Raw genomic sequence first — 26985 nt, forward strand, 5'->3', positions numbered from 1 at the left:
CCCTTATTTGAAGACAAGGTGCTGTTGCGCAATAGCTTCGATTTCAAACCTGTTTAACCTTGATAGGGGGAAAGATGTCTTAAAGTGCCCGTGGTGATTTCGATCTGTCCTTGTTTAAACAGAAATCAAGCTTTTAACAATAACTATCTAACTTCTCGCGCGCTGATTGGCTCATTTTTATCATCAATAAGAGTACAGAGGCATAAAATTTTAATTTATGCAAGCTTTTAAGTTCCATTTTCAGCTGTCAAACCGTCAACTTTTTAACCAATGAGATTTTATGGACTTTTTTAAGTAGCCAATCAAAAAGCGAGAAAAGCTATTGACAATAGTCGCGTCATTTTGAATAAAATTTCGCTTATCTTTGTTTACGGCAAGTTTACGGCGTCTTTTTCCCCTCATTTATTCCCGGCATTTGACCATTTTGGGGTCTTGTTATTGTAAAAAAAAATTGACTTCAGTTTTTCATGCGTCTGCCCTCTTATTGACGATAAATTTCGTCATAACAACATCAAAGTTTACTGCAGAACCACTCGCCTGCAGCTCGTGGTTCCACAGCCACTTATGACGCAATTTATCATCAACAAGAGAACAGACGTATAAAAACTGACGTCAATTTCTTAACTAGTCGTGAAACATTGTGACCTTTCCTGAAACTTAATAAGGAATATTGTGGTGCGCTTAGATTTTGACTTTGTGACTTGACGTTTCTATGACAACCATATTTGCACTTGCATTTATTTAGGTGAGAGTAAACTAAAAGTTTAAGGTCGGTTAAAATACTGGTTAAGGTGGCTGTCAATAGTTTCCAGCTCTTTTTATCACTTCTACTTTGTTAGACCAATACTACTACTCTTTGTTTAATGATCCTGCAATGGCATCTCACAAATGCCCAATCATTGTTAACAAGTTGTGCTCATCCTTTTTATATAACACTTTAACATTTCAACAACACAACCTCTCAAAAACACTCTTAATTTTAGCTTTAATTGCTTATAACCCAAAAACGAGCTCAATGATCCTCATTTTTAATCATGGAATTGGGATAAGCATGATAAGATGAAACATTTTAAAAAGTTTCAAAAATTCTTTGGAGAGGGTTCAGAGCCACCTTAAATTTTTGACCCCACCAGGAGTCAAATACTCGGAGTCTCCAGCTCCCATAGTAACCCTTGGAGTGAACTCTTTTTTTCATCTGACCTCCTGGGAGTTTTCACAGGGAGCCACGTCTTTAAAACGCCCAATCAGATCACCCAATTATTTTAACATTCCACTATAGTTACGGAAGCCGTAATCGCACGTTATGATAAATGAAAATAGCAGGAAAGTGGGCTGACAATTCCAAACAAAGCTCAATGTTGTTTCTTCCTTCGAAATAACAAAGTTTCTACATTGCTTTATCCGGGCTGAGTTTTCAGAAGCTAAAATCATTGGATCGTTTACATACACTACAGGCAGGATTGTTCCAAGATCGATGAGAAAGTTTGCAAATACGAGCTATACAGACACACACTGTCTGCTCCGAATTAATTGTACGCTAGGTAGAGGTAGAAGGCGTATTGGGCCATTTATTTAAACTTTTGAGAGCACTCGCCATTCGGGCGAGTGACTCCCAAAATGACTGTAATTCTAACTCGCCCACGCAGAAAAATGCCTCCTCTCCCAAAAGTACTCTCCGCAGTGACTCAAAAACCATATGTTTTCGGGGGGTATCTCGTAATCACGGAAGCGCAGCTTGCCATTTCGTGTTGGGCTTTCTCAGACTTGTTCTGCCTCCTTGGGGTCACGGACCGATTTCACTGTTTATCCTCGTCAGTTTTATCATCAACCTTTGACACGTTTCCGTCGTTTTACCTGAAAAACAGCTTAACGAACAGCTGGCACTTCCTAATTCGCCTATATCCCTAGAATCGAGACATTGGGGAAGTCAAACAACTTGTCGGCACGTGGAAGTTATACTAAAAGACTTTCAACCCAAAGATAACTACAACTTTAATTTTCCTTAATTTTTCTTCTTTTAATTTTCTTTATAAGGTTCATTCCTCAGCCAAGGAAACATGGTAGTCCCTCTCGTGTGCCATCTTCCATTCCCATGCCGTAATTCTTGGTTTTCACTCACGTGATCGACAGCCGTGTTTTCTCACGGAAACAAAGAAAAGATTCACATAAAAATGGAGTTCAATTCCCGGAGGTTAAATTTTGGGCTCCAACATGGCCGTCGTTTCTTTGTTTAGGGGCTCCAACATGGCGGCCAGGACGTCAGGCGAAAACTTTGAAATACGTGGCGGCTCAACTAGAGACCAGCCTTATCACTATATACATACACGTGTAACCGTTATCTAAGGGACCGTTCATTTTTTATAAGGTAGGGGGGGCTGGTGGGATTTGGGGGGGGGGGCATGCGAAAAAAAATGGCTTTCGAGGGGGGGTCATCCCAAAAAAATAAGGGAAAAAGGGGGGGTCACGTGAAATATTTTAGTAAGACTTTAAAATGACATAATGTCTGAATATCAAAAAAATTGCTAAAGAATAAACATAGAAGGCAGAATACAAATTTATTACAAACTTTCCTTCTGCTTTAAAAAAACGTTTGGCGACAAAAAGCATTTGTAGATACTGAAACAAAGTATTTAACACTGTTATTTTGGAATGCAACTTTCACTGGCACTCATCTTCATCTTCGCTGTCGTCGAGTTCTTCGTCGCCGCTTGTGCTGCTATGGGAGTCTCTTTCACCAATGCTGCAAGAAGCAGCAATGCTTTCCGTCAGAGTGTACTCTTCAGGGTACATGAAGGTATAAACACAATCTCTGACTTCCTGCTCAAGGCTGGTGGTGATTCTGTTTCTTGCAGCATTGGTGAAATAATTCCCTTCCAAGAGCTGTGCGACGTATGGCCCATCTCTTCTAAATAACGACGTGGCAACATCCTCGATCAACCTTAATACACTCTTCCGGGACGGCTGCTCTAGGAGGGTACACAAGGCATTGTGGAAGATCATTTCCTAGCGGGTTTCCAACACAGATTCCATAAACTCGTTGGACATTGTTTTCAGTCCGCTTCCTCTTTCTTTTATTTGACTTTCTGCGCTTTTCTTTTTTCGTTCTCCTTTTGTTGATGTGCTGTTTGAGTATGCCCTTGAATATGCTGTTATAATTGCTCTTCTTATTTTCTAGTGCTTCCATGTCCTGCGTGACCTTCGTCAACCTAGCTTCTATACATTTGATCTGTTTTACATTAAAACTGTGAGCAAATTCTTCGCCCTACTTTAAAGCAAGCCCATTGGACTGAAAGAGTGTGGAATCGTGTTCCTTTACATCTTTCAATATGACATTCAACTTTTCCACCATTGCTCTGTGTTCTTTGATGGAGAAGTTCAGTTTTCTTCCATCACTGGGCTTCAACTGGTACCCTGGTATGGAAAACTCACTCGCCCTTTCTGAACGGCCATCCGCACTTAGAAAGATTGCTTCTTTTTCTTAAACCAGTTCCTGACCATTCCTGCCTACCGGAATACCACTACCTCTCCTACCAGAAGACCCCAAAAGAAGGGCGTGATCCAGATGACTGGCAGCCAAGGGTCCAAGCGAAGAAAGAGCATGGAAGTGGCAGGCTGGTTTTATCTCACCCAGAGAGCGTTGCTCTATTTGCAGATAAGTTTATTGTCAAATCAAAGTTTGTGGTGGATTATCTTCAGCATCTTGAAGTGCTGGAATTTAAAAGGAAAAAGAGAGCAGAAGAAAAGGCAAAGTTAAGTAGGGACGCAAAAGATAAATCATATGAGGATTATCCTTGGACTGAGTTGTGCGAAGATCTAACCAAGCTTAAAACGCTACGTGTTCCAGAACTAAACAAGTACTTGAACCACCTCTGGCTGAAGGAGCATTTGAAAAGCAGCAAGAGTGAGAAAGTAAAGGCAATTGTAAGGCATTCATGCTTGTAGCAGAAGAGTCCTCTCAGAGCTGGCCAACCAACACTGAGAAATGCCAGGACATTGACACAAAATGACAACAGAGCAAGTGCTGACAGCAGTGAAACGGATGAAGGTGACAATGATGAGTATGACAGTGATGCCATTGACTCTGGGGGAGAAGATGACTCAAGTGACGTCATTCTTGCATTCATCAATTCAGATGAGGAAGATGCCAATGAGAGGTCAAATGCCACACGCTCAGGGCGAGCCATAACTAGGAGATCCGAAATTGACTTCTCTTTCTTTTGATTTGTTTTTTTAAACAACAGCTCTCTGTAGTATAGGGATTGTAAATATTGTCTTCATAGTGAGCACAATAACGTGAAGTAGGGGGATAATAGAGAAATATTAAAAAAGTTGAAATCTAAATATTGTTTGTTCAATTTTTTTTTTTGTGGGGGGTCATCCCAAAAAACTACCACTATAAGGGGGGGCCATGTGAAAAAATTGGTAAGCTGAGGGGGGGTCATGTGATTTTTAAATGGTGCTTCCCAAATCCCACCGGCCTCCCCTTCCTTATAAAAAATGAACGGTCCCTAAATTATTACTAAGAAAAAAACGGATTTCATTTTGCCCCGTTTATGAAACAATAAGTTGCATTTTATTGACAAATTAGTTAAGCTTCTCGAAAGATTAAAATGGTATGACTTAGAGATATTCTTGCCAAAATAGAAAATAAAAAGGACTGTTGTCATTATTTAAGCTTAAATAATTTCCTAAAACTGAAAATCGTACTCGCCAAACGGGCGAGTGATCTTTGATTGGTACTCATCCGACGCCGCTTTTTACGCTCATGTGGGCTAGCGGGCGAGCGCTAATTTTTAACACTCCTGAGCTACAGTTAAATTTGGATATATTCTCATCTGTCGTGCGTAGTTGTCTAGCAAAATCAATTATTTTGTATGTCAATGACGTGATGAAAAGGGAACAAATTGTGCAGTGGTTGGTCTTAAGCGATTTTTCCCACGGCAGGGCCACAAAATTAAAGTGTGAAGCCGTCCCCAAGACTTATTCGATTTGACTTTACAACCTGCGTGCGTAACGTATTATAACACTCTTTTTGTACCTTCAGTGCAGCTAATATCCTAATTTTTAACGAACCATGACCATTATATTTAGGTGTCAATCAATCTATGTTAATAATAGCGACCTTTTAACACAGGTGTTTTAGAACCACGGATGTGAACCGTGAGTTAATGCTTTTCCTTCTAACTCGTTTTCACCCCGGCCACACAAATAAGTTGGAAGTTCTCCTTTTAGCGTCTACAACCTGACGTTTTTTAACAAAAAGTTGATAAAAAGCGCCAGAATAAAGAAAGTTCGACTGCCTGACCAATTTTTTTTCTTTCAAAAACTACTGCTGACAAGAAATATTTATAAAAATGGAAATAGAAGAGGTTAAGGGCCCATTAACCGATCTTTTCGAGCCGTTGCTAGGGAAAATTTATTCTCATATAACCTCGTCATTTTTGGTTACTTCCGAGTTATTTCATGTGTTTTAACTTTTTCATGATCAGTAACACTAGTGATGACGTCATCAGGCCACGCCCATGGTCATGTGACTAATACAGAAAAAATGCAAAGGCTCCCAGGCAGATTACTTTCTCGGGATTTTTTTCATTGATTTAATATTTTAATTTAAATCTTCATTACGCTATGCATCGATTTTGTTTCATTTCTAAAAGGTCAGATTTTGAAAGCATTTCAAAATATTGAAAAATTCGTAATTTTCTGAAAAAAGCATGATTTCGAAAAAGAAATGCATAGCTATGTTGCCAATGTTGGCTTTAATCGGAATTCGTCGAAAAAGGCTGGATTTAATGAAAAACCGCGTTTCCTTTAGCATTTAAAGAAACCGGAAGTGCGCCCGATATATATTGGAAGTTATCCTATCAGCGCGTGCGCAATTTACATTACCAGCGCACTTCGGTAAGATCAAACAAAGCCATACGGAGTTACTTTTTCTCTTTCTATTGCTCTTGTTTTTCTGTCTTTCTCCTATTTTGTCTTCGCTAGTACCTTTTTACTTTGCATTTTGCGAAACACAAAGAAAAACATCTAAAATGTAAGCGAATTTGCAAGTTTTTGAGTTGTGTTTATTTTCCGTGATCAGGCTGACGGTCAGCTGTAATAAAAACAAAACAAAAACCGCCCGCTTGGGTAGCCAATCACAGCGCAAGATTTTGTTCATCTACCCGCTCACGGAGCTAGCCATGTATGTAATAAAATATTTATATATATATTAACATTGGGTTTCAACATAATAGCTCATTGAAGCCTTTACAGGCTGTTTATGCCCCTTAACATGCTGAACTTATAGCTTGCAAGCAATTCAATGCAAGGCTATCACAGTATCTAGGACGGTCGCTATCTTTCACTGAGGTACTGGAGAGGAATTCTGCCATTTACTAAAAATAACAGCTTTATCCAGAGCGGAGTTTGGGAAAAAGAAAACGTCTGTATTATAATAGTGCTTAATATTCCTTAATGTTTGTTTTATATTTTATTACACAGAAGCCTTCAATTTCTTCTTGGCGAAGCCGTAAAAACCGTGGTCGAACAAAACCGAAAGTAAGAGAGCAGAAAGGTTAGTATAAGGACTACTGATATGGAACGATGAAGATCCTAACACCAGGAAGATCCTGCATCGAAGACGAAAAACTTTTCGTTTTGTTTACAGTCAAAAAATTCTGTTGAGGTGGTAACCAAGTGAAGTAGGAACTGAAAGTGAAACATTGTCTGTACTTAGCAGTTGACCGCCTGGGCACCATTATGTTTTTATGCTCTTAATCTCTAGTAATAGGATCTTAATACCAAGCGAAGGTAGTTTGCATAGTGCTACGATCTTCGTTACGTAAGAATGTATGAGCTTATTAACGCTTTAATTATCCACACAGAAATTAATCAGTGTTTGTAAAACAATCTTGAATATTAGACCTAAAGAGCTAATAACTTCCCCATGTTTCACCAAGTTTCACCACCTCTTTAATTGTTTGGAGTCAATTTGAATTACACTTCACCACGGATAATTCAAGTAGAATATCAAGTGGAAAAAATTATTACCGTGATAACAGAAGAAGAGATGAGCTTATTAGCGCTTTAATTATCCACACAGAAATTAAACAGTGTTTGTAAAACAATCTTGAATACTAGACCTAAAGAGCTAATAACTTCACCATGTTTCACCAAGTTTCACCACCTCTTTAATTGTTTGGAGTCAATTAAGACGAGCCCCTATTAATATAAAACAAAGAATTAGTCGCCTGAAGCATTTGATTTGAATTACACTTCACCACGGATAATTCAAGTAGAATATCAAGTGGAAAAAATTATTACCGTGATAACAGGAGAAGAGATGAGACTAAGGTTTCAAATTTCCATTCTATAGTTACTCTCCGTTCAGTTTAAAGAGTTAAATATCTTACAATATCATTAAGAACCCTTATGCCAAAAGCCAAAGAAAGGTTATGTTGCAAATTCCTCCAATATGTAAATTAAAATTAGTTTGATTCATCCATCAAAACAGATGTCAAAGTTACGTATTCGTACTGGCTTTGTTTTGAACAGAGCCAAAAAGGTTCAAAAACTTAGGGACCGTTCATTTTTTTATAAGGTAGGGGGGGCTGGTGGGATTTGGGGGGGGCCATGCGAAAAAAAATGGCTTTCGAGGGGGGGCCATCCCAAAAAAATAAGGGAAAAAGGGGGGGTCACGTGAAATATTTTAGTAAAACTTTAAAATGGCATGATGTTTGAATATCAAAAAAATTGCTATAGAATAAACATAGAAGGCAGGATACAAATTTATTATAAACTTTCCATTTGCTTTAAAAAAACGTTTGGCGACAAAAAGTATTTGTAGCTACTGAAAAGAAGTATTTAACACTGTTATTTTCGAATGCAACTTTCACTGGCAGTCATCTTCATCTTCGCTGTCGTCGAGTTCTTCGTCGCCGCTTGTGCTGCTATGGGAGTCTCTTTCACCAATGCTGCAAGAAGCAGCAATGCTTTCCGTCAGAGTGTACTCTTCAGGGTACATGAAGGTGTAAACATAATCTCTGACTTCCTGCTCAAGGTTGGTGGTGATTCTGCTTCTTGCAGCATTGGTGAAATAATTCCCTTCCAAGAGCTGTGCGACGTATGGCCCATCTCTTCTAAATAACGACGTGGCAACATGCTCAACTTCAATACACTCTTCCGAGATGGCCGTTCTAGGAGGGTACACAAGGCATTGTGGAAGATCATTTCCTAGCGGGTTTCCAACACAGATTCCATAAACTCGTTGGACGTTGTTTTCAGTCCGCTTCCTCTTTCTTTCATTTGACTTTCTGCGGTTTTCTTTTTTCCTTCTCCTTTTGTTGATGTGCTGTTTGAGTATGCCCTTGACTATGCTGTTATAATTGCTCTTCTTATTTTCTAGTGCTTCCATGTCCTGCGTGACCTTCGTCAACTTAGCTTCTATAAATTTTATCTGTTTTACATTAAAACTGTGGGCAAATTCTTCGCCCTGCTTTAAAGCAAGCCCATTGGACTGAAAGAGTGTGGAATCGTGGCATTCAACTTTTCCACCATTGCTCTGTGTTCTTTGATGGAGAAGCTCAGTTTTCTTCCATCACTGGGCTTCAACTGGTACCCTGGCATGGAAAACTCACTCGCCCTTTCTGAACAGCCATCCGCACTTAGAAAGATTGCTTCTTTTGCTTGTAAGATGTCAAACTGCCTGGATCGTTCAGCTGTAAACCTTTTCTTAAACGACTCGTCGCTTTCGCCATTATTGCGCATTTTGGAATGAGCCTCTTTCATGATTATTATGGACGTGCCCCGTTCTACATCGTGCAAGACATAGCAGCACTCAACTAACGTCAAGGAGCTTAAAGCAAAAATACGCACTCAAGGTATAGCATCAACCCCATTTTAAAGACGGGGTTTGCAAAAGAGGAGGAAATAAAAAGGAGGAATAAACCTATACATCGAGCAAGAGAAACACAAGCTCGATCAGATAGCTGCAAGAAACATAGGAATGTCTCTAGACAAACGTATAGCTTTCTCAAAGTAAAGCTACGGCGTCTCCGAAGGAAATCGTAGGAGAACAAATATGATATCCGTGATAACGATCTACCTACTGTGCTTGCAAACAGTTCTAATCACCGCCGGGCCCGGCGTCACAATATAGAATGCAAGTAAGCAACATGTTCACGGTAAATTTCATATTTTGTCCCTCAAAAGCAAATTCATGGAGATTTAAAAGCATATCTTGCAATAGAAATGAGCCTAAACAATGCATAAACACATGGCAAATTACAGAGGTGTCAAACTCAACGAGTCGACATGCAGATAACAGCGGAAACCATGCAGACCTATGACCTGTAAAAATTTGCCATAGCACGATCTAACAGCTCAACTCCACTCAATTCCTCCTTATTACACAACATGAAGTGCCCTTCATGAACACGAGTGAAGCGACAAGAAAGGTCGAGTGACCGAACAGAGAACGGTAAATGTACAAATGTCACGAACCGTAAAAGTCGTGTAGGCTAGTCAACCCCATTTTATCTTGAAAATTAAGAAATTTTAAACCATAGATAAATTTAAACCACAACAAGTATGCTAAAATTTATAAAAAGTAATCCACTATTTGCAAGATTTGAGAACACTCGTAGCTTTTTGTTTTACCTGGACAGGGCAACATTTATACATGCCTATCACTAGAGTAGAGGTAAAAACCTTCCAAATAAAGACATCTGTAAATTAAATGTAACAATGTGTTTCACACAACACATCAACAGATTTCCAGTTTTTTCACAACACTTCGTACTTGGTTCAGTATCACAATGCAGGAGCAAGGAAAGACTCTGTTCCAGGTTACTGTTACTTCCGTAAGATTGAGAGGTTTATGAATGAGCACTATGAGGAGGGGGAGAACTACAGAGAGTTTCTAAAGTTGTCCTGTCAAGAAAAGGTAGGAGAAATTTGTTCTTTTTGTTGTGAATGGACTGGATCACCCATAGAAAGATATCCTAAACCAGTTCCTGACCATTCCTGCCTACCGGAATACCACTACCTCTCCTACCAGAAGACCCCAAAAGAAGGGCGTGATCCAGATGACTGGCAGCCAAGGGTCCAAGCGAAGAAAGAGCATGGAGGTGGCAGGCTGGTTTTATCTGACCCAGAGAGCGTTGCTCTATTTGCAGATAAGTTTATTGTGTAATCAAAGTTTGTGGTGGATTATCTTCAGCATCTTGAAGTGCTGGAATTTAAAAGGAAAAGGAGAGCAGAAGGGACGCAAAGTAGGGACGCAAAAGATAAATCATATGAGGATTATCCTTGGACTGAGTTGTGCGAAGATCTAACCAAGCTTAAAAAACAACGTGTTCCAGAACAAAACAAGTACTTGAACCACCACGGGCTGAAGCAGCATTTGAAAAGCAGCAAGAGTGAGAAAGTAAAGGCAATTGTAAGACATTCAGGCTTGCGGCAGAAGAGTCCTCTCAGAGCTGGCCAACCAACACTGAGAAATGCCAGGACATTGACACAAAATGACAACAGGGTAAGTGCTGACAGCAGTGAAACGGATGAAAGTGACAATGATGAGTATGACAGTGATGCCATTGACTCTAGGGGAGAAGATGACTCAAGTGATGTCATTCTTGCATTCATCAATTCAGATGAGGAAGATACCAATGAGAGGCCAAATGCCACACGCTCAGAGCGAGCCATAACTAGGAGATCCGAAATTGACTTCTCTTTCTTTTGATTTGTTTTTTAAACAACAGCTCTCTGTAGTATAGGGATTGTAAATATTGTCTTCATAGTGAGCACAATAACGTGAAGTAGGGGGATAATAGAGAAATATTAAAAAAGTTGAAATCTAAATATTGTTTGTTCAATTTTTTTTTTTGGGGGGGGGGTCATCCCAAAAAATGACCGCTATAAGGGGGGGCCATGTGAAAAAATTGGTAAGCTGAGGGGGGGTCATGCGATTTTTAAATGGTGCTTCCCAAATCCCACCAGCCCCCCCTCCCTCATAAAAAATGAACGGTCCCTTAACCGCCAAGCTAATAACATCTATAGTCAGAGGAAATAAATGTTTTCAATAATTGACCTATTAGTTTGCGCACCCAACCCGTGAAAGCCAAAACATACCAGAATTTAATACCACCCGTCGTGTTCGCACGGACGAGTTAAAATTTTCAAACCTCCAGCCCTTTTGGTTTTTCTTATCTGTTTGCCCAAAATGGAGAAGCGTTGTTCAGGGGACATTCTGTGTTGTAGTCCATTCTCTCTCATTTTGTGATTAGCCATTCGCCGGTCGATGGTCGGCTCATTAACCTGGATTGATCTACTCATGCTAGGTAACAGTAATTGCTAGGTAGTAAGTTGAAGGTGTGGACTGAATTTAGGTCATTTTTTTATTAATATTGCAACTCGAACCATACCTTGAGTTTGGTGAATGTCCTACTCAAATTAAAAATTTTAAATTTGGATTAATCTCTCCTGCATTTGCAAATTGAAAGACCAGGAAAATGCTGTCGACTGTTGCATGTTCCTTCATCTTCGCCGGCTTCTTTATGGACTGCGTATCTGCTGGGGAGCAATGCAGACAGGAACGGAGCATAAATGGGATGGCTCTACAGGGATTCGTCTTTAAAAAGTTCTCCGTAAGAGCCATTCACGAGTGTGATACCAGCTGTGAAAGAGAACTCACCTGTCAAAGCTATAACTACGTTGTAGGGGAAAATTTGTGCGAACTGAATGACCGCACCAAGGAGGCAAGACCTGAACATTTCCGCTCAGACCCGGCACGTGTTTACAAACGACGCTTGAGCAACCGGGGTATGTACAAAACTATAACGAAGCTTTAAAGTGTAGACGCTTTTCAGAGGCGGATGCCAACAATAAGTCTTATGCTTTTTTCTTTAGCGCCTATTATCGACTTTTAGTGAAGCGTCTCGAAAGGAGTACCTTTTTCGGGTTTCAGGTATATAATAGAGCAGGGATTTCATAAGTTGAGGTATATGAGAGGGTAGGGAAAGCTGTCATATATTTCGAACAGACGCAAAAAGTAAATGATAAGACTGGACTTCCTCTTTTGGAGATTCGTTCATACGACCAGCCAGTTGCACTGTTCCTAAGTAAGTACGTGTACCTTTTTTCAATAAAAGGTATACGAAAGGAGCACCTTTTGTGTCAAAATGGAACATAAAACTGTAAAGGACTGGCCCTCAAGGCGGAGGTAAAAATTAAAAAGCTTTGTTGAGTACCCCCTCCCCCGTGGGGAGAAGGGGGGTTAAAAGTGCATCAAAAGAAAGGGTATAAATTTCCGTTTGTGGTTGCAATCCTCGGTTCAATGACATCTCGTTTTCTAATAATGAAAAAGATATCTCAGGTTTAGTAGGCCTTGTTTTCTCGAGGGTTTGACGTTCATCAACTATCCTTAAAAAAGGGGTTCTTTTTTAGAACATTAAGTTTTTGCTCGCAGCTATCAGCGTACAGGCTTTCGTTCGACAGAGAGTATTATCACAATAGTAGAGACCGTAGTATGCTTATCACGTTTTGTAATATGTTATTTTTTCATTGATTAAAGCTCCTCTGGGATCCATTCCGGAGCTCCCAGCGTATTCGTGTCAGGAAATAAAGGCAAGCGAAGGCAAAGACACCATTAGCAGCAAGTATTGGCTTGATCCAACCGGGAATGGAACGGCAGTTTTGGTTCATTGCGACATGAACTTAGGTTACTGTCAACAGTCTGTATGTCTGTTGTGTGTTAGCTTAGAAATTAAGGATTCGTGATTTGCTCTTCCACAGTTAGCTTGGGGGAAGCAGGGTGGGAAGGGGGAAGCGGAGGACGAGAAGCTCTCAAGCTACATTCGTCAAACTTTGTGTCTTTTCCTAACATTTATCAGGGAACATTTGCCATGTGACTTGACGTGTTATGGCAACCATATTTTCAAAGGGCATTGTGCTTGTACGGATTTGGAAGATAGAAAGATTTTGTACGAAAACCTTTGCAGAATTGTTCTATTTTTAATTCCATGGCGCAGTTTTGATATTTCTGAAAACTTTTTAAATCCAAGATGGTGGATCCAAGATGACAAGGCTTTACGTCATTTACGTGTAATATAACTTCATGATTGACTCGTGGGTATTACTTAAGTAAACAAACCTCGGATGCTTTATATGGAATGTAATTCTTATTCCTGAGGAGTCGGTACATTTGGTGACATATTGGGTAGGGCCACAAACAGCCCTCCCACACCCCCCTCTCCTCGCCCCCATCCCGCCGAGGTTCAAGCATGTAAAAAGGATGTATAAGGTCAAGTTTTCATTTGCTTCGTCAGGGAACCAGAGTCAACATACTACGCTTCCCAGTAGATCGCGACACCCACAAATTTTCTTGCCACCTTGAGAGTAAAGTTTTTGATGCTGCCAGTTTGTTTCAAACCAATCACGTGGTACATTGAAATGCCCCACGTGAGGACATTTTTCTGTTTGCCATCATGACTTTTTCGTATTACGTGACGTTTATTCACAACGTCTTTATCTTCCAGAGGAAAGCTTACCGCGCTTTTTGTCTGCCATGGAATTGTCAGCATACTCGCTGTTTATCAGCTGAAGATAAAATATGATCAGGGCAAACTCGGAGCGCGTTTTTTAGACGCATTCGACACGATAAGTTTTCCTCTTGAAGATAAACACGTTGTGAATGAACATCACGTAATATGAAAAATTCATGACGCCACATAGAAAAATTGTCCTCACGTGGTGTATTTCAATGTACCACGTAATCGGTTTGAAAGAAACTCGCGGCATCAAAAACGTTACTCGTGGGTGTCGCGGTCTACTGCGAAGAGTAGTACGCAAGGGTAGACGAGGTTGGGCATGGGAGGATCCACCATTCGGGTCTTATATGCTTTCTGAAATAAAAAGGCACTTCACATGCATTTGCCTCTAGAGCCTTGGATCATGTGTCGTAAACATACCGGACGGTTGTATGAGAACGTCCCAAGACCTAAACAACGTTTACCAGTCTCACTCTTCTTTCTATAATTATCTGCACAGCTTGCAGCTTCGACTTCGAGCATGGGATTGATGGCTGGAAAAGGACTGGCACAGTGTTTGATAACCAACCAACTTTTGGTGACAACCCTACTGCCCGCAATAGAGGAAAGCCATCCAAACACCAGGGGGACTGGTGGATAGGGGGAGCGGAGAACAGGCCTTATAAAGAGGCAAAGGCGGGAGCCATTCAAGGAGACGGACCCATAGGAACTCTTACATCCCCGAGCTTTCGTATTATTGGTAGAAATATCTCGTTTCTCATCGGTGGAGGCTGTGACGTGACTGTCATTCGCGCAGAGCTACTGGTCGACAACGCGGTGAGAAGTAAATCGATCTTTCCAGCCTCTCTCGAACGTTTCCAAGATTTCATGAGAGGTTATTGGTGTTAATGAGTAGAATAGAGATTATAGGGTGTGGTAGCTACGCAAGTAATTGGATTCGTGTACTCAAGGATTGTGAACGGTCAACAAAATTAAATTAGATTAATTTAATTAAATCAAGTGCAATTCAAATTACTTCTTTTCCTTGTGATCTGAGAGTTCTTGTCTGTTTGTATTTAAGGTGGTCAGAAATAAGACTGGTTACTGCACGGAGACGATGCGCCGTAAAAGCTGGGACGTCCAAGACTTGATTGGTAAACTCGCTCGAGTCAGGCTCATTGATGCCAGCTCTGGTGTGTGGGGTCACATTAACTTTGATGATCTCAAAGGCGACATTATTTGTGACAAGGATTAAGGATTGGATGTGATATTGTACTAAGTGAGCAATGTTTAGAAGAACTGAGTTGTTCTGCCAAGACATAATCTCCTAGTTTGAAGGCTTTAATCATTGCAATGACAGCGCTACGTAAACCGCTTTACTCTATAAAAAAGAAAAATAACTAAAACTGTAAATTAATAAGCTTAAATACCTTGCAGCAATAAACCGGTGATAACAAATAACAAGCTGGGCTCACATTTGATTTGTTTCTTCCGTACCTCTTAGTTTTACTTTCTTCCCTTATTTGAAGACAAGGTGTTGTTGCGCAATAGCTTCGATTTCAAACCTTTTTAGCCTTGGTAGGGGGAAGGAGTCTTGAGGTGCCCGTGGTGATTTCGATCTGTCTTTGTTTGAACAGCAATCAACCTTTTAACAATAACTATCTAACTTCTCGCGCGCTGATTGGCTCATTTTTATCATCAATAAGAGTACAGAGGGATAAAAGTTTAATTTATGTAAGCTTTTAAGTTCCGTTTTCAGCTATCAAACCGTCAACTTTTTAACCAATGAGATTTTATGGACTTTTTTAAGTAGCCAATCAAAAAGCGAAAAAAGCTATTGACAATGGTCGCGTCATTTTGAATAAAATTTCGCTTATCTTTGTTTACGGCAAGTTTACGGCGTCTTTTTCCCCTCATTTATTCCCGGCATTTGACCATTTTGGGGTCTTGTTATTGTAAAAAAAAATTGACTTCAGTTTTTCATGCGTCTGCCCTCTTATTGATGATAAATTTCGTCATAACAACGTCAAAGTTTACTGCAGAACCACTCGCCTGCGGCTCGTGGTTCCACAGCCACTTTGACAACGTTATGACGCAATTTATCATCAACAAGAGAACAGACGTATAAAAACTGACGTCAATTTCTTAACTAGTCGTGAAACATTGTGACCTTTCCTGAAACTTAATAAGGAATATTGTGGTGCGCTTAGATTTTGACTTCGTGACTTGACGTTTCTATGACAAACATATTTGCACTTGCATTTATTTAGGTGAGAGTAAACTAAAAGTTTAAGGTCGGTTAAAATACTAGTTAAGGTGGTTGTCAATAGTTTCCAGCTCTTTTTATCACTTCTACTTTGTTAGACCAATACTACTACTCTTTGTTCAATGATGTTGCAATGGCATCACACAAATGCCCAATCATTGTTAACAAGTTGTGCTCATCCTTTTTATATAACACTTTAACATTTCAACAACACAACCTCTCAAAAACACTCTTAATTTTAGCTTTAAGTGCTTGTAACCCAAAAACGAGCTCAATGATCCTCATTTTTAATCATGGAATTGGGATAAGCATGATAAGATGAAACATTTTAAAAAGTTTCAAAAATTCTTTGGAGAGGGTTCACAGCCACCTTAAATTTTGGACCCCACCAGGAGTCAAATACTCGGAGTCTCCAGCTCCCATATTAACCCTTGGAGTGAACTCTTTTCGCCCCCCCCCCCCCCTTTTTTTATTTATAGCATCTGACCTCCTGGGAGTTTTCACAGGGAGCCACGTCTTTAAAACGCCCAATCAGATCACCCAATTATTTTAACATTCCACTATAGTTACGGAAGCCGTAATCGCACGTTATGATATATGAAAATAGAAGGAAAGTGGGCTGACAATTCCAAACAAAGCTCAATGTTGTTTCTTCCTTCGAAATAACAAAGTTTCTACATTGCTTTATCCGGGCTGAGTTTTCAGAAGCTAAAATCAATGGATCGTTTACTTACACTACAGGCAGGATTGTTCCAAGATCGAGGAGAAAGTTTGCAAATACGAGCTATACAGACACACACTGTCTGCTCCGAATTAATTGTACGCTAGATAGAAGTAGAAGGCGTATTGGGCCATATATTTAAACTTTTGAGAGCACTCGCCATTCGGGCCAGTGACTCCCAAAATGACTGTAATTTTAACTCGCCCACGTAGAAAAATGCCTCCTCTCCCAAAAGTACTCTCCGCAATGACTCAAAAACCATATGTTTTCGGGGGGTATCTCTTAATCACGGAAGCGCAGCTTGCCATTTCGTGTTGGGCTTTCTCAGACTTGTTCTGCCTCCTTCGGATCACGGACCGATTTCACTGTTTATCCTCGTCAGTTCTATCATCAACCTTTGACACGTTTCCGTCGTTTTACCTGAAAAACAGCTTAACGAACAGCTGGCACTTCCTGATTCGCCTATATCCCTAGAATCGAGACATTGAGGAAGTCAAACAACTTGTCGGCACGTGGAAGTTATACTAAAAGACTTTCAACCCAAAGATAACTACAACTTTAATTTTCCTTAATTTTTCTTCTTTTAATTTTCTTTATAAGGTTCATTCCTCAGCCAAGGAAACATGGTAGTCCCTCTCGTGTGCCATCTTCCATTCCCATGCCGTAGTTCTTGGTTTTCACTCACGTGATCGACAGTCGTGTTTTCTCACGGAAACAAAGAAAAGAGTTACATAAAAATAGAGTTCAATTCCCGGAGGTTAAATTTTGGGCTCCAACATGGCCGTCGTTTCTTTGTTTAGGGGCTCCAACATGGCGGCCAGGACGTCAGGCGAAAACTAAGAAATACGTGGCGGCTCAACTAGAGGCCAGCGGCATCACTATATACATACACGTGTAACCGTTATCTTAATTATTACTCAGAAAAAAACGGATTTCATTTTGCCCCGTTTATGAAACAATAAGTTGCATTTTATTGGCAAATTAGTTAAGCTTCTCGAAAGATTAAAAGGGTATGATTTAGAGATATTCTTGCCAAAATAGAAAATAAAAAGGACTGTTGTCATTATTTAAGCTGAAATAATTTCCTAAAACTGAAAATCGTACTCGCCAAACGGGCGAGTAATCTTTGATTGGTACTCATCCGACGCCGCTTTTTACGCTCATGTGGGCTAGCAGGCGAGCACTAATTTTTAACATTCCTGAGCTAGAGTTAATTTTGGATATATTCCCATCTGTCGTGCGTAGTTGCCTAGCAAAATCAATTATTTTGTATGTTAATAACGTGATGACAAGGGAACAAATTGTACAGTGGTTGGTCTTAAGCGATTTCTCCCACGGCAGGGCCACAAAATTAAAGTGTGAAGCCGTCTCCAAGACTTATTCGATTTGACTTTACAACCTGCGTGCGTAACGTATTGTAACATTCGTTTTGTACCTTCAGTGCAGCTAATATCCTAATTTTTAACGAACCAAGACCATTATATTTAGGTGTCAATCAATCTATCTTAATAATAGCGACCTTTTCACAGAGGTGTCTTAGAACCACGGATGTGAACCGTGAGTTAATGCTTTTCCTTCTAACTCGTTTTCACCCCGGCCCCACAAATAAGTTGGAAGTTCTCCTCTTAGCGTCGACAACCTGACGTTTTTTAACAAAAAGTTGATAAAAAGCGCCAGAATAAAGAAAAGTCGACTGCCTGTCCAATTTTTTTTCTTTCAAAAACTACTGCTGACAAGAAATATTTATAAAAATAGAAATAGAAGACGTTAATGATGTTGTTTTTAAATATAGCTGTAATAAAAACAAAACAAAAAAAACGCCTGCTTTGGTAGCCAATCACAGCGCAAGATTTTGTTCATCTACCCGCTCACGGAGCTAGCCAGGTATGTAACAAAATATTTATATATATATTAATATTGGGTTTCAGCATAATAGCTCATTGAAGCCTTTACAGGCTGTTTATGCCCCTTAACATGCTGAACTTATAGCTTGCAAGCAATTCAATGCAAGGCTATCACAGTATCTAGGACGGTCGCTATCTTTCACTGAGGTACTGGAGTGGAATTCTGCCATTTACTAAAAATAACAGCTTTATCCAGAGCGGAGTTTGGGAAAAAGAAAACGTCTGTATTATAATAGTGCTTAATATTCCTTAATGTTTGTTTTATATTTTATCACACAGAAGCCTTCAATTTCTTCTTGGCGAAGCCGTAAAAACCGTGGTCGAAGAAAACCGAAAGTAAGACAGCAGAAAGGTTAGTATAAGGAGCTACTGATATGGAACGATGAAGATCCTAACACCAGGAAGATCCTGCATCGAAGACGAAAAACTTTTCGTTTTGTTTACAGTCAAAAAATTCTGTTGAGGTGGTAACCAAGTGAAGTAGGAACTGAAAGTGAAACATTGTCTGTACTTAGCAGTTGACCGCCTGGGCACCATTATGTTTTTATGCTCTTAATCTCTAGTAATAGGATCTTAATACCAAGCGAAGGTAGTTTGCATAGTGCTACGATCTTCGTTACGTAAGAATGTATGAGCTTATTAGCGCTTTAATTATCCACACAGAAATTAATCAGTGTTTGTAAAACAATCTTGAATACTAGACCTAAAGAGCTAATAACTTCACCATGTTTCACCAAGTTTCACCACCTCTTTAATTGTTTGGAGTCAATTAAGACGAGCCCCTATTAATATAAAACAAAGAATTAGTCGCCTGAAGCATTTGATTTGAATTACACTTCACCACGGATAATTCAAGTAGAATATCAAGTGGAAAAAATTATTACCGTGATAACAGGAGAAGAGATGAGACTAAGGTTTCAAATTTCCATTCTATAGTTACTCTCCGTTCAGTTTAAAGAGTTAAATATCTTACAATATCATTAAGACCCTTATGCCAAAAGCCAAAGAAAGGTTATGTTGCAAATTCCTCCAATATGTAAATTAAAATGAGTTTGATTAATCCATCAAAACAGATGTCAAAGTTACGTATTCGTACTGGCTTTGTTTTGAACAGAGCCAAAAAGGTTCAAAAACTTAACCGCCAAGCTAATAACATCTATAGTCAGAGGAAATAAATATTTTCAATAATTGACCTATTAGTTTGCGCACCCAACCCGTGAAAGCTAAAACATACCAGAATTTAATACCACCCGTCGTGTTCGCACGGACGAGTTAAAATTTTCAAACCTCCAGCCCTTTTGGTTTTTCTTATCTGTTTGCCCAAAATGGAGAAGCGTTGTTCAGGGGACATTCTGTGTTGTAGTCCATTCTCTCTCACTTTGTGATTAGCCATTCGCCGGTCGATGGTCGGCTCATTAACCTGGATTGATCTACTCATGCTAGGTAACAGTAATTGCTAGGTAGTAAGTTTAAGCTGTGGACTGAATTTAGATCATTTTTTTATTAATATTGCAACTTGAACCATACCTTGAGTTTGGTGAATGTCCTACTTAAATTAAAAATTTTAAATTTGGATTAATCTCCCATGCATTTACAAATTGAAAGACCAGGAAAATGCTGTCGACTGTTGCATGTTCCTTCATCTTCGCCGGCTTCTTTATGGACTGCGTACCTGCTGGGGAGCAATGCAGACAGGAACGGAGCATAAATGGGATGGCTCTACAGGGATTCGTCTTTAAAAAGTTCTCCGTAAGAGCTATTCACGAGTGTGATATCAGCTGTGAAAGAGAACTCACCTGCCAAAGCTATAACTACGTTGTAGGGGAAAATTTGTGCGAACTGAATGACCGCACCAAGGAGGCAAGACCTGAACATTTCCGCTCAGACCCGGCACGTGTTCACAAACGACGCTTGAGCAACCGGGGTATGTACAAAACTATAACGAAGCTTTAAAGTGTAGACGCTTTTCAGAGGCGGATGCCAACAATAAGTCTTATGCTTTTTTCTTTAGCGCCTATTATCGACTTTTAGTGAAGCGTCTCGAAAGGAGTACCTTTTTCGGGTTTCAGGTATATAATAGAGCAGGGATTTCATAAGTTGAGGTATATGAGAGGGTAGGGAAAGCTGTCATATATTTCGAACAGACGCAAAAAGTAAATGATAAGACTGGACTTCCTCTTTTGGAGATTCGTTCATACGACAAGCCAGTTGCACTGTTCCTAAGTAAGTACGTGTACCTTTTTTCAATAAAAGGTATACGAAAGGAGCACCTTTTGTGTCAAAATGGAACATAAAACTGTAAAGGACTGGCCCTCAAGGCGGAGGTAAAAATTAAAAAGCTTTGTTGAGTACCCCCTCCCCCGTGGAGAGAAGGGGGTTAAACGTGCATCAAAAGAAAGGGCATAAATTTCCGTTTGTGCTTGCAATCCTCGGTTTAATGACATCTCGTTTTCTAATAATGAAAAAGATATCTCAGGTTTAGTAGGCCTTGTTTTCTCGAGGGTTTGACGTTCATCAACTATCCTTAAAAAAGGGGTTCTTTTTTAGAACATTAAGTTTTTGCTCGCAGCTATCAGCGTACAGGCTTTCGTTCGACAGAGAGTATTATCACAATAGTAGAGACCGTAGTATGCTTATCACGTTTTGTAATATGTTATTTTTTCATTGATTAAAGCTCCTCTGGGATCCATTCCGGAGCTCCCAGCGCATTCGTGTGAGGAAATAAAGGCAAGCGAAGGCAAAGACACCATTAGCAGCAAGTACTGGCTTGATCCAACCGGGAATGGAACGGCAGTTTTGGTTCATTGCGACATGAACTTAGGTTACTGTCAACAGTCTGTATGTCAGTTGTGTGTTAGCTTAGAAATTAAGGATTCGTGATTTGCTCTTCCACAGTTAGCTTGGGGGAAGCAGGGTGGGAAGGGGGAAGCGGAGGACGGGAAGCTCTCAAGCTACATTCGTCAAACTTTGTGTCTTTTCCTAACATTTATCAGGGAACATTTGCCATGTGACTTGACGTGTTATGGCAACCATATTTTCAAAGGGCATTGTGCTTGTACGGATTTGGAATATAGAAAGATTTTGTACCAAAACCTTTGCAGAATTGTTCTATTTTTAATTCCATGGCACAGTTTTGATATTTCTGAAAACTTTTTAAATCCAAGATGGTGGATCCAAGATGACAAAGCTTTACGTCATTTACGTGTAATATAACTTCATGATTGACTCGTGGGTATTACTTAAGTAAACAAACCTCGGATGCTTTATATGGAATGTAATTCTTATTCCTGAGGAGTCGGTACATTTGGTGACATATTGGGTAGGGCCACAAACAGCCCTCCCACACCCCCCTCTCCTCGCCCCCATCCCGCCGAGGTTCAAGCATGTAAAAAGGATGTATAAGGTCAAGTTTTCATTTGCTTCGTCAGGGAACCAGAGTCAACAAACTACGCTTCCTAGTGGACCGCGACACCCACAAATTTTCTTGCCACCTTGAGAGTAACGTTTTTGATGCTGCCAGTTTGTTTCAAACCAATCACGTGGTACATTGAAATGCCCCACGCGAGGACATTTTTCTGTGTGCCATCATGACTTTTTCGTATTACGTGATGTTCATTCACAGCGTCTTTATCTTCAAGAGGAAAGCTTATCGCGCTTTTTGTCTGCCATGGAACTGTCAGCATGGTCGCTGTTTATCAGCTGAAGATAAAATATGATCAGGGCAAACTCGGAGCGCGTTTTTTAGACGCATTCGACACGATAAGTTTTCCTCTTGAAGATAAACACGTTGTGAATGAACATCACGTAATATGAAAAATTCATGACGTCACATAGAAAAAATGTCCTCACGTGGTGTATTTCAATGTACCACGTAATCGGTTTGAAAGAAACTCGCGGCATCAAAAACGTTACTCGTGGGTGTCGCGGTCTACTGCGAAGAGTAGTACGCAAGGGTAGACGAGGTTGGGCATGGGAGGATCCACCATTCGGGTCTCATATGCTTTCTGAAATAAAAAGGCACTTCACATGCATTTGCCTCTAGAGCCTTGGATCATGTGTCGTAAACATGCCGGACGGCTGTATGAGAACGTCCCAAGACCTAAACAACGTTTACCAGTCTCACTCTTCTTTCTATAATTATCTGCACAGCTTGCAACTTCGACTTCGAGCATGGGATTGATGGCTGGAAAAGGACTGGCACAGTGTTTAATAACCAACCAACTTTTGGTGACAACCCTACTGCCCGCAATAGAGGACAGCCATCCAAACACCAGGGGGACTGGTGGATAGGGGGAGCGGAGAACAGGCCTTATAAAGAGGCACAGGCGGGAGCCATTCAAGGAGACGGACCCAGAGGAACTCTTACATCCCCGCGCTTTCGTATTATAGGCAGAAATATCTCGTTTCTCATCGGTGGAGGCTGTGACGTGACTGTCATTCGGGCAGAGCTACTGGTCGACAACGCGGTGAGAAGTAAATCGATCTCTCCAGCCTCTCTCGAACGTTTCCAAGATTTCATGAGAGGTTATTGGTCTCAATGAGTAGAATAGAGATTATAGGGTGTGGTAGCTGCGCAAGTAATTGGATGGATGTACTCAAGGATTGTGAACGGTCATCAAAATTAAATTAGATTAATTTAATTAAATCAAGTGCAGGCTTGAACGCAATTCAAACTCAAGGCCTCTGCGATACCGGTGCATTGCTCTACCAACTTAGATGAGGTTGCACACAAAGAAATGACCTAGAAAAAGAAATATTTCCACAGTTGCCTCTCCACCCTCCTGGTTTAGTGCAGTTGATAAAAAGACCGAATTGAGTTTCTCGTTGTGAACGCTAATTTTTGTTTCTATCTAACAAAATATTTCTGTTTTGTTTTTAAGGTTGTCAGGACCAAGGTTGGTAACTGCTCAGGGACAATGTATCGTAAGAGCTGGGATGTGCAAGACTTGATTGGTACACACGCTCAAGTCAGGCTCATTGATGCCAGCTCTGATGTGTGGGGTCACATTAACTTTGATGACCTCAAAGGCGACATTATTTGTGGCAAGGATTAAAGATTTAATGTCATGTTGTACTAATGGAGCAATTTTTACAAGATTTGATAGAAATAAGAGTCGTTTCTCTGAGTCATTATGTCCTAACTTGCGAGCTTTAAGTCATACTTCAGTCAAAGTGAACACGTAGGTAAACCACTTTACTCTATTTTAAAAAAAATGATAATCACAATCGAAATAAAGGTAATAATAAAAACTATAACTGTAAATCAATTGTTAAATACCTTGCAGCAATAAAGGTGATAACACATAAAAAGCTGGGCTCATATCCATAGTTTTTTTTTCGAACCTCTTACCTTTTCTTTCTTTCCTTATTTGAATACAAGGTGTCGTTGCGCAATAACTTCGGAATTGTTTGATCACTTTTAAATCTATTTAGCCTTGGGAGGCTTTTATACTTAAACAGCATTCAAACAAAATTGTCCACCAGAGTTAGGGATCAGTTTCCAATGCAACGTTCTGCTACATTACTCGGACAGGTATTTTTTTTTTTTTTTTTTTGTCAAAATTTATCTTTCTTGAAGTTAAAAGCAAATCACGAGTGACTTCCATTAACGCAACATTTGCCGCACAGATCTCGGAGATGTAACCTCGATCCCAGGTTCTCTCATCTTCCCACCCTATCACTCCGAAAGGTTGTCACAGTTGGAGTTGACCAAAGGGACGCAGGCTCAATTTTGACCACCCGTAAAAATGGTAGATTTGCATGAAGCCTTACAGCGAAAATTGATCTCGAAATAAAATGATAATAAATATGTATTCACATCATATGTTGTCTATGTGATGTTTCTCGGCGATTTTAGAACATTTAACTGTGTTTTATCCGACTTTACTCTTACCTAAATCATTGCACTTACGTTCCAACCAAAATTACTGGATTTTTTTTATTCATATGGTAAGCCAAAACAATGACTCTCTAAAAAGCAACCTGATTGTAGCCTGGACTTTGTTGACTAAAACAATTCGTAATCCCACGGCATCAAGAACTGGCAAGCACTGGGAACAAACTCTTTTCACAAATCTATCATAATTGTTATTTTTACCGTCACAAACTGGTCTGTTAATTCTCTGAAGATATTTTTATGGGATTTTTTAAAAATGCATAGCACAATTTTTATTCAGTATTCATAATTACTACATGCCGTTGTAGTTATGTCTAGGTTACATCATGGAATGACGGTGCACCAAAACTGAAAATTGAAAACAGCGATATCTATTAATGAACTGGAACAAGGTATTTAACAACATGCAAGATTCCATTGACGTTTTGGCAAACACCTGCTATGTATTTTCATGTGAAACTAAAATTGATGATATCAGAGTGGCCGTAAAACAATTTTTAATCAAAATTTGTCGCGTTGACGAGAATGCTGGATTCTTCTTCAGATAGTTTGAAGCGCAACTTTTTACCAGTCATCGCTATCTCATTTGGAATCATCCTTCCATTTTGTCAGGCCGGGTGTTGTGGTAAGAGTATGACTTTGTCAATTAATTTTTTGCTTCTCTATTTTGGTTTGAAGTTGTATTTCACTCTAACACTTTCTTTATCACTAATCCGTTTGAACAACGCGTGCTGAAATAAAGTTCCATACTGCCTCATCCGGGCTGAGTTTTCAGAAGCTGCGAAAATCATTGCATCGTTTAGTTGCACTGCAGGCAGGATTAAAAATGCTAATTATTCCAAGATCGGTGAGAAAGTTTCCAAATATGAGCTATAAAGACACACACCGTCTGCTCCGAATTACTTGTACGCTAGATAGAGATAGAAGGCATATCGGAACATTTATTTAAACTTGAAGAACAAGATGGTGCTAAACAAAATTTTTCAAAAAACAAAAAAAGAAAAGAAAAGAAACTGAAGCACAGTAAAAGCGTTGGTTTTCGCCAGTCTTTAATTAGTTACAGCCGCTTTCTTGTATCTCGCTTATACTTTGCTGTTTGTTTTTTTGTTTTCGCTAATTACGCTTAAAGCTTCATCTTCAAAAACGCCGTCCATTACCGAAATTAGCCTCAAAGCTTAAGCGGCGACAAAAATTAACAACTTTTTGTTCTTCCAACATGTATGAGTGAGTAATTATCGGTTTTCTTAAGGATTTAGCCAGAAATAGAGGGGGGAGGTGGTGATGTCTTTGTGGCCCACTCTGTATATCCAAAAGTACTGACTGACTAGTAAAGCTTCGTCAACCGTTTTTTCACTTCGGTGAATCACGCATGCCAGAACATTAAATTTCGTTGAAACACCCTTTGAAAACAATGGTTCCGTAGGAAAGTCAAGTAACCAAACGCAATGAAATATCCCTGGTAAATTTTAGGACAAGTCAGAAAGCTCGACGAATATAGTTCGCATGTTTTAAATCAGCATCGCCCAACGCACCCCCCCCCCCCCTCTCCCCAATCCCCCTCACGGGTTAAACAGGAGAAACGATCCAAAATTTTATTTGTCTTTTCACAGTTGTTGATAAATGTCGCAGAATCTTCTTCAACGAGCCAATACAACACAAAACTTTTACCGGCCACCTGATTAGGACCGTAGAGTCTCCCAATCCGGGGAGCCGCCAAGTAAAGTGTTATAATGAGCCTAACTGTGTGTCCATAAATGTTGGACCTTTGGATGGAGGCAGACACAAATGCGAGTTGAATAACGATACGGCTGAAAATCAAGCTTCCTCTTTCTTACAGAACAAGATGGACTACACCTTTTACGGTATTGAGGTAAGGTGTTTGATTATGAGGGTGAATAACAAAGTAACACCCCCTCCTCCTCCTCCTCCTCCTCTCCTCCCCTCCTCCTCCCCCCTCTCCTCCTCCTTCTCCCTCCTCCTCTCCTCCTTCCTCCTCCCTCCTCCTCCTCCTCCTCCTTCCTCTCCTCCTCCTCCTCCCCCCTCCTCCTCCTCCTCCCCTCCTCCTCCTCTTCCTCCTCCTCCTCCTCCCTCCCTCCTCTCCTCCTCCTCCTCCTCCTCCTCCTCCTCCTCCTCCTCCTCCCCTCCTCCTCCCCTCTCCTCCTCCTCCTCCTCTCTCCTCCTCCTCCCTCCCTCCTCCTCCTCTTCCTCCTCCTCCTCCTCCTCCTCCTCTTCCCTCCTCCTCCCTCCTCCTCCTTCCTCCTCCTCCCTCCTCCTCCTCCTCCTCCTCCTCCCCTCCTCCTCCTTTCCTCCTCCTCCTCCTCCCCCTCCCCCTCCTTCCTCCTCCTTCTCCTTCTCCTCCCCCCCTCCTCCTCCTTCTCCTCCTTCCTCCTCCTCTCTTCCTCCTTCTCCTCCCCTCCTCCTCTCTCCCCCTTTTCCTCTCTCTCTCTTCCTCCCGTCCTCCTCCTTCTTCGATCCTCCTCTTCCTCCTCCTCCTTCTCCTCCTCCCTCCTCCTCCTCCCCCTCCTCCCTTCTCCTCCCCCTCCTCCTCCTCCTCCTCCCCCTCCTCCTCCTTCTCCTCCCCTCCTCCTCCTCCTCCTTCGATCCCCCTTCTTCCTTTCCTCCTCCTCCTCTTCTTCCTCTTCCTCCTCCTCCTTCTTCTCCCCTTCTCCTCCTTCTTCTCCCCCTTCCCC

The 26985-nt window shown here is 40.6% G+C and overlaps 2 protein-coding genes across 2 annotated transcripts; both read left to right on the forward strand.

Annotated features, from left to right (window-relative positions):
- Nucleotides 1-11492: 11492 nt before the first annotated feature.
- LOC145482883 (uncharacterized) lies at nt 11493-12759 on the forward strand. The gene is made up of 2 exons (XM_081461522.1): nt 11493-11802; nt 12554-12759. Exons 1-2 carry the CDS (start codon nt 11493-11495, stop codon nt 12757-12759), a joined length of 516 nt encoding a protein of 171 aa, XP_081317648.1.
- A 7254-nt stretch (nt 12760-20013) lies between these two features.
- Nucleotides 20014-23714, forward strand: LOC145482851 (uncharacterized). Its single transcript, XM_081461491.1, has 4 exons — nt 20014-20323; nt 21074-21220; nt 22549-22865; nt 23280-23714. Exons 1-4 carry the CDS (start codon nt 20014-20016, stop codon nt 23451-23453), a joined length of 948 nt encoding a protein of 315 aa, XP_081317617.1. The 3' UTR covers nt 23454-23714.
- The last annotated feature ends 3271 nt before the right edge of the window (nt 23715-26985 follow it).

Source organism: Orbicella franksi, chromosome 3 (assembly GCF_964199315.1).
Source record: "Orbicella franksi chromosome 3, jaOrbFran1.1, whole genome shotgun sequence".
NCBI lineage: Eukaryota > Metazoa > Cnidaria > Anthozoa > Scleractinia > Merulinidae > Orbicella > Orbicella franksi.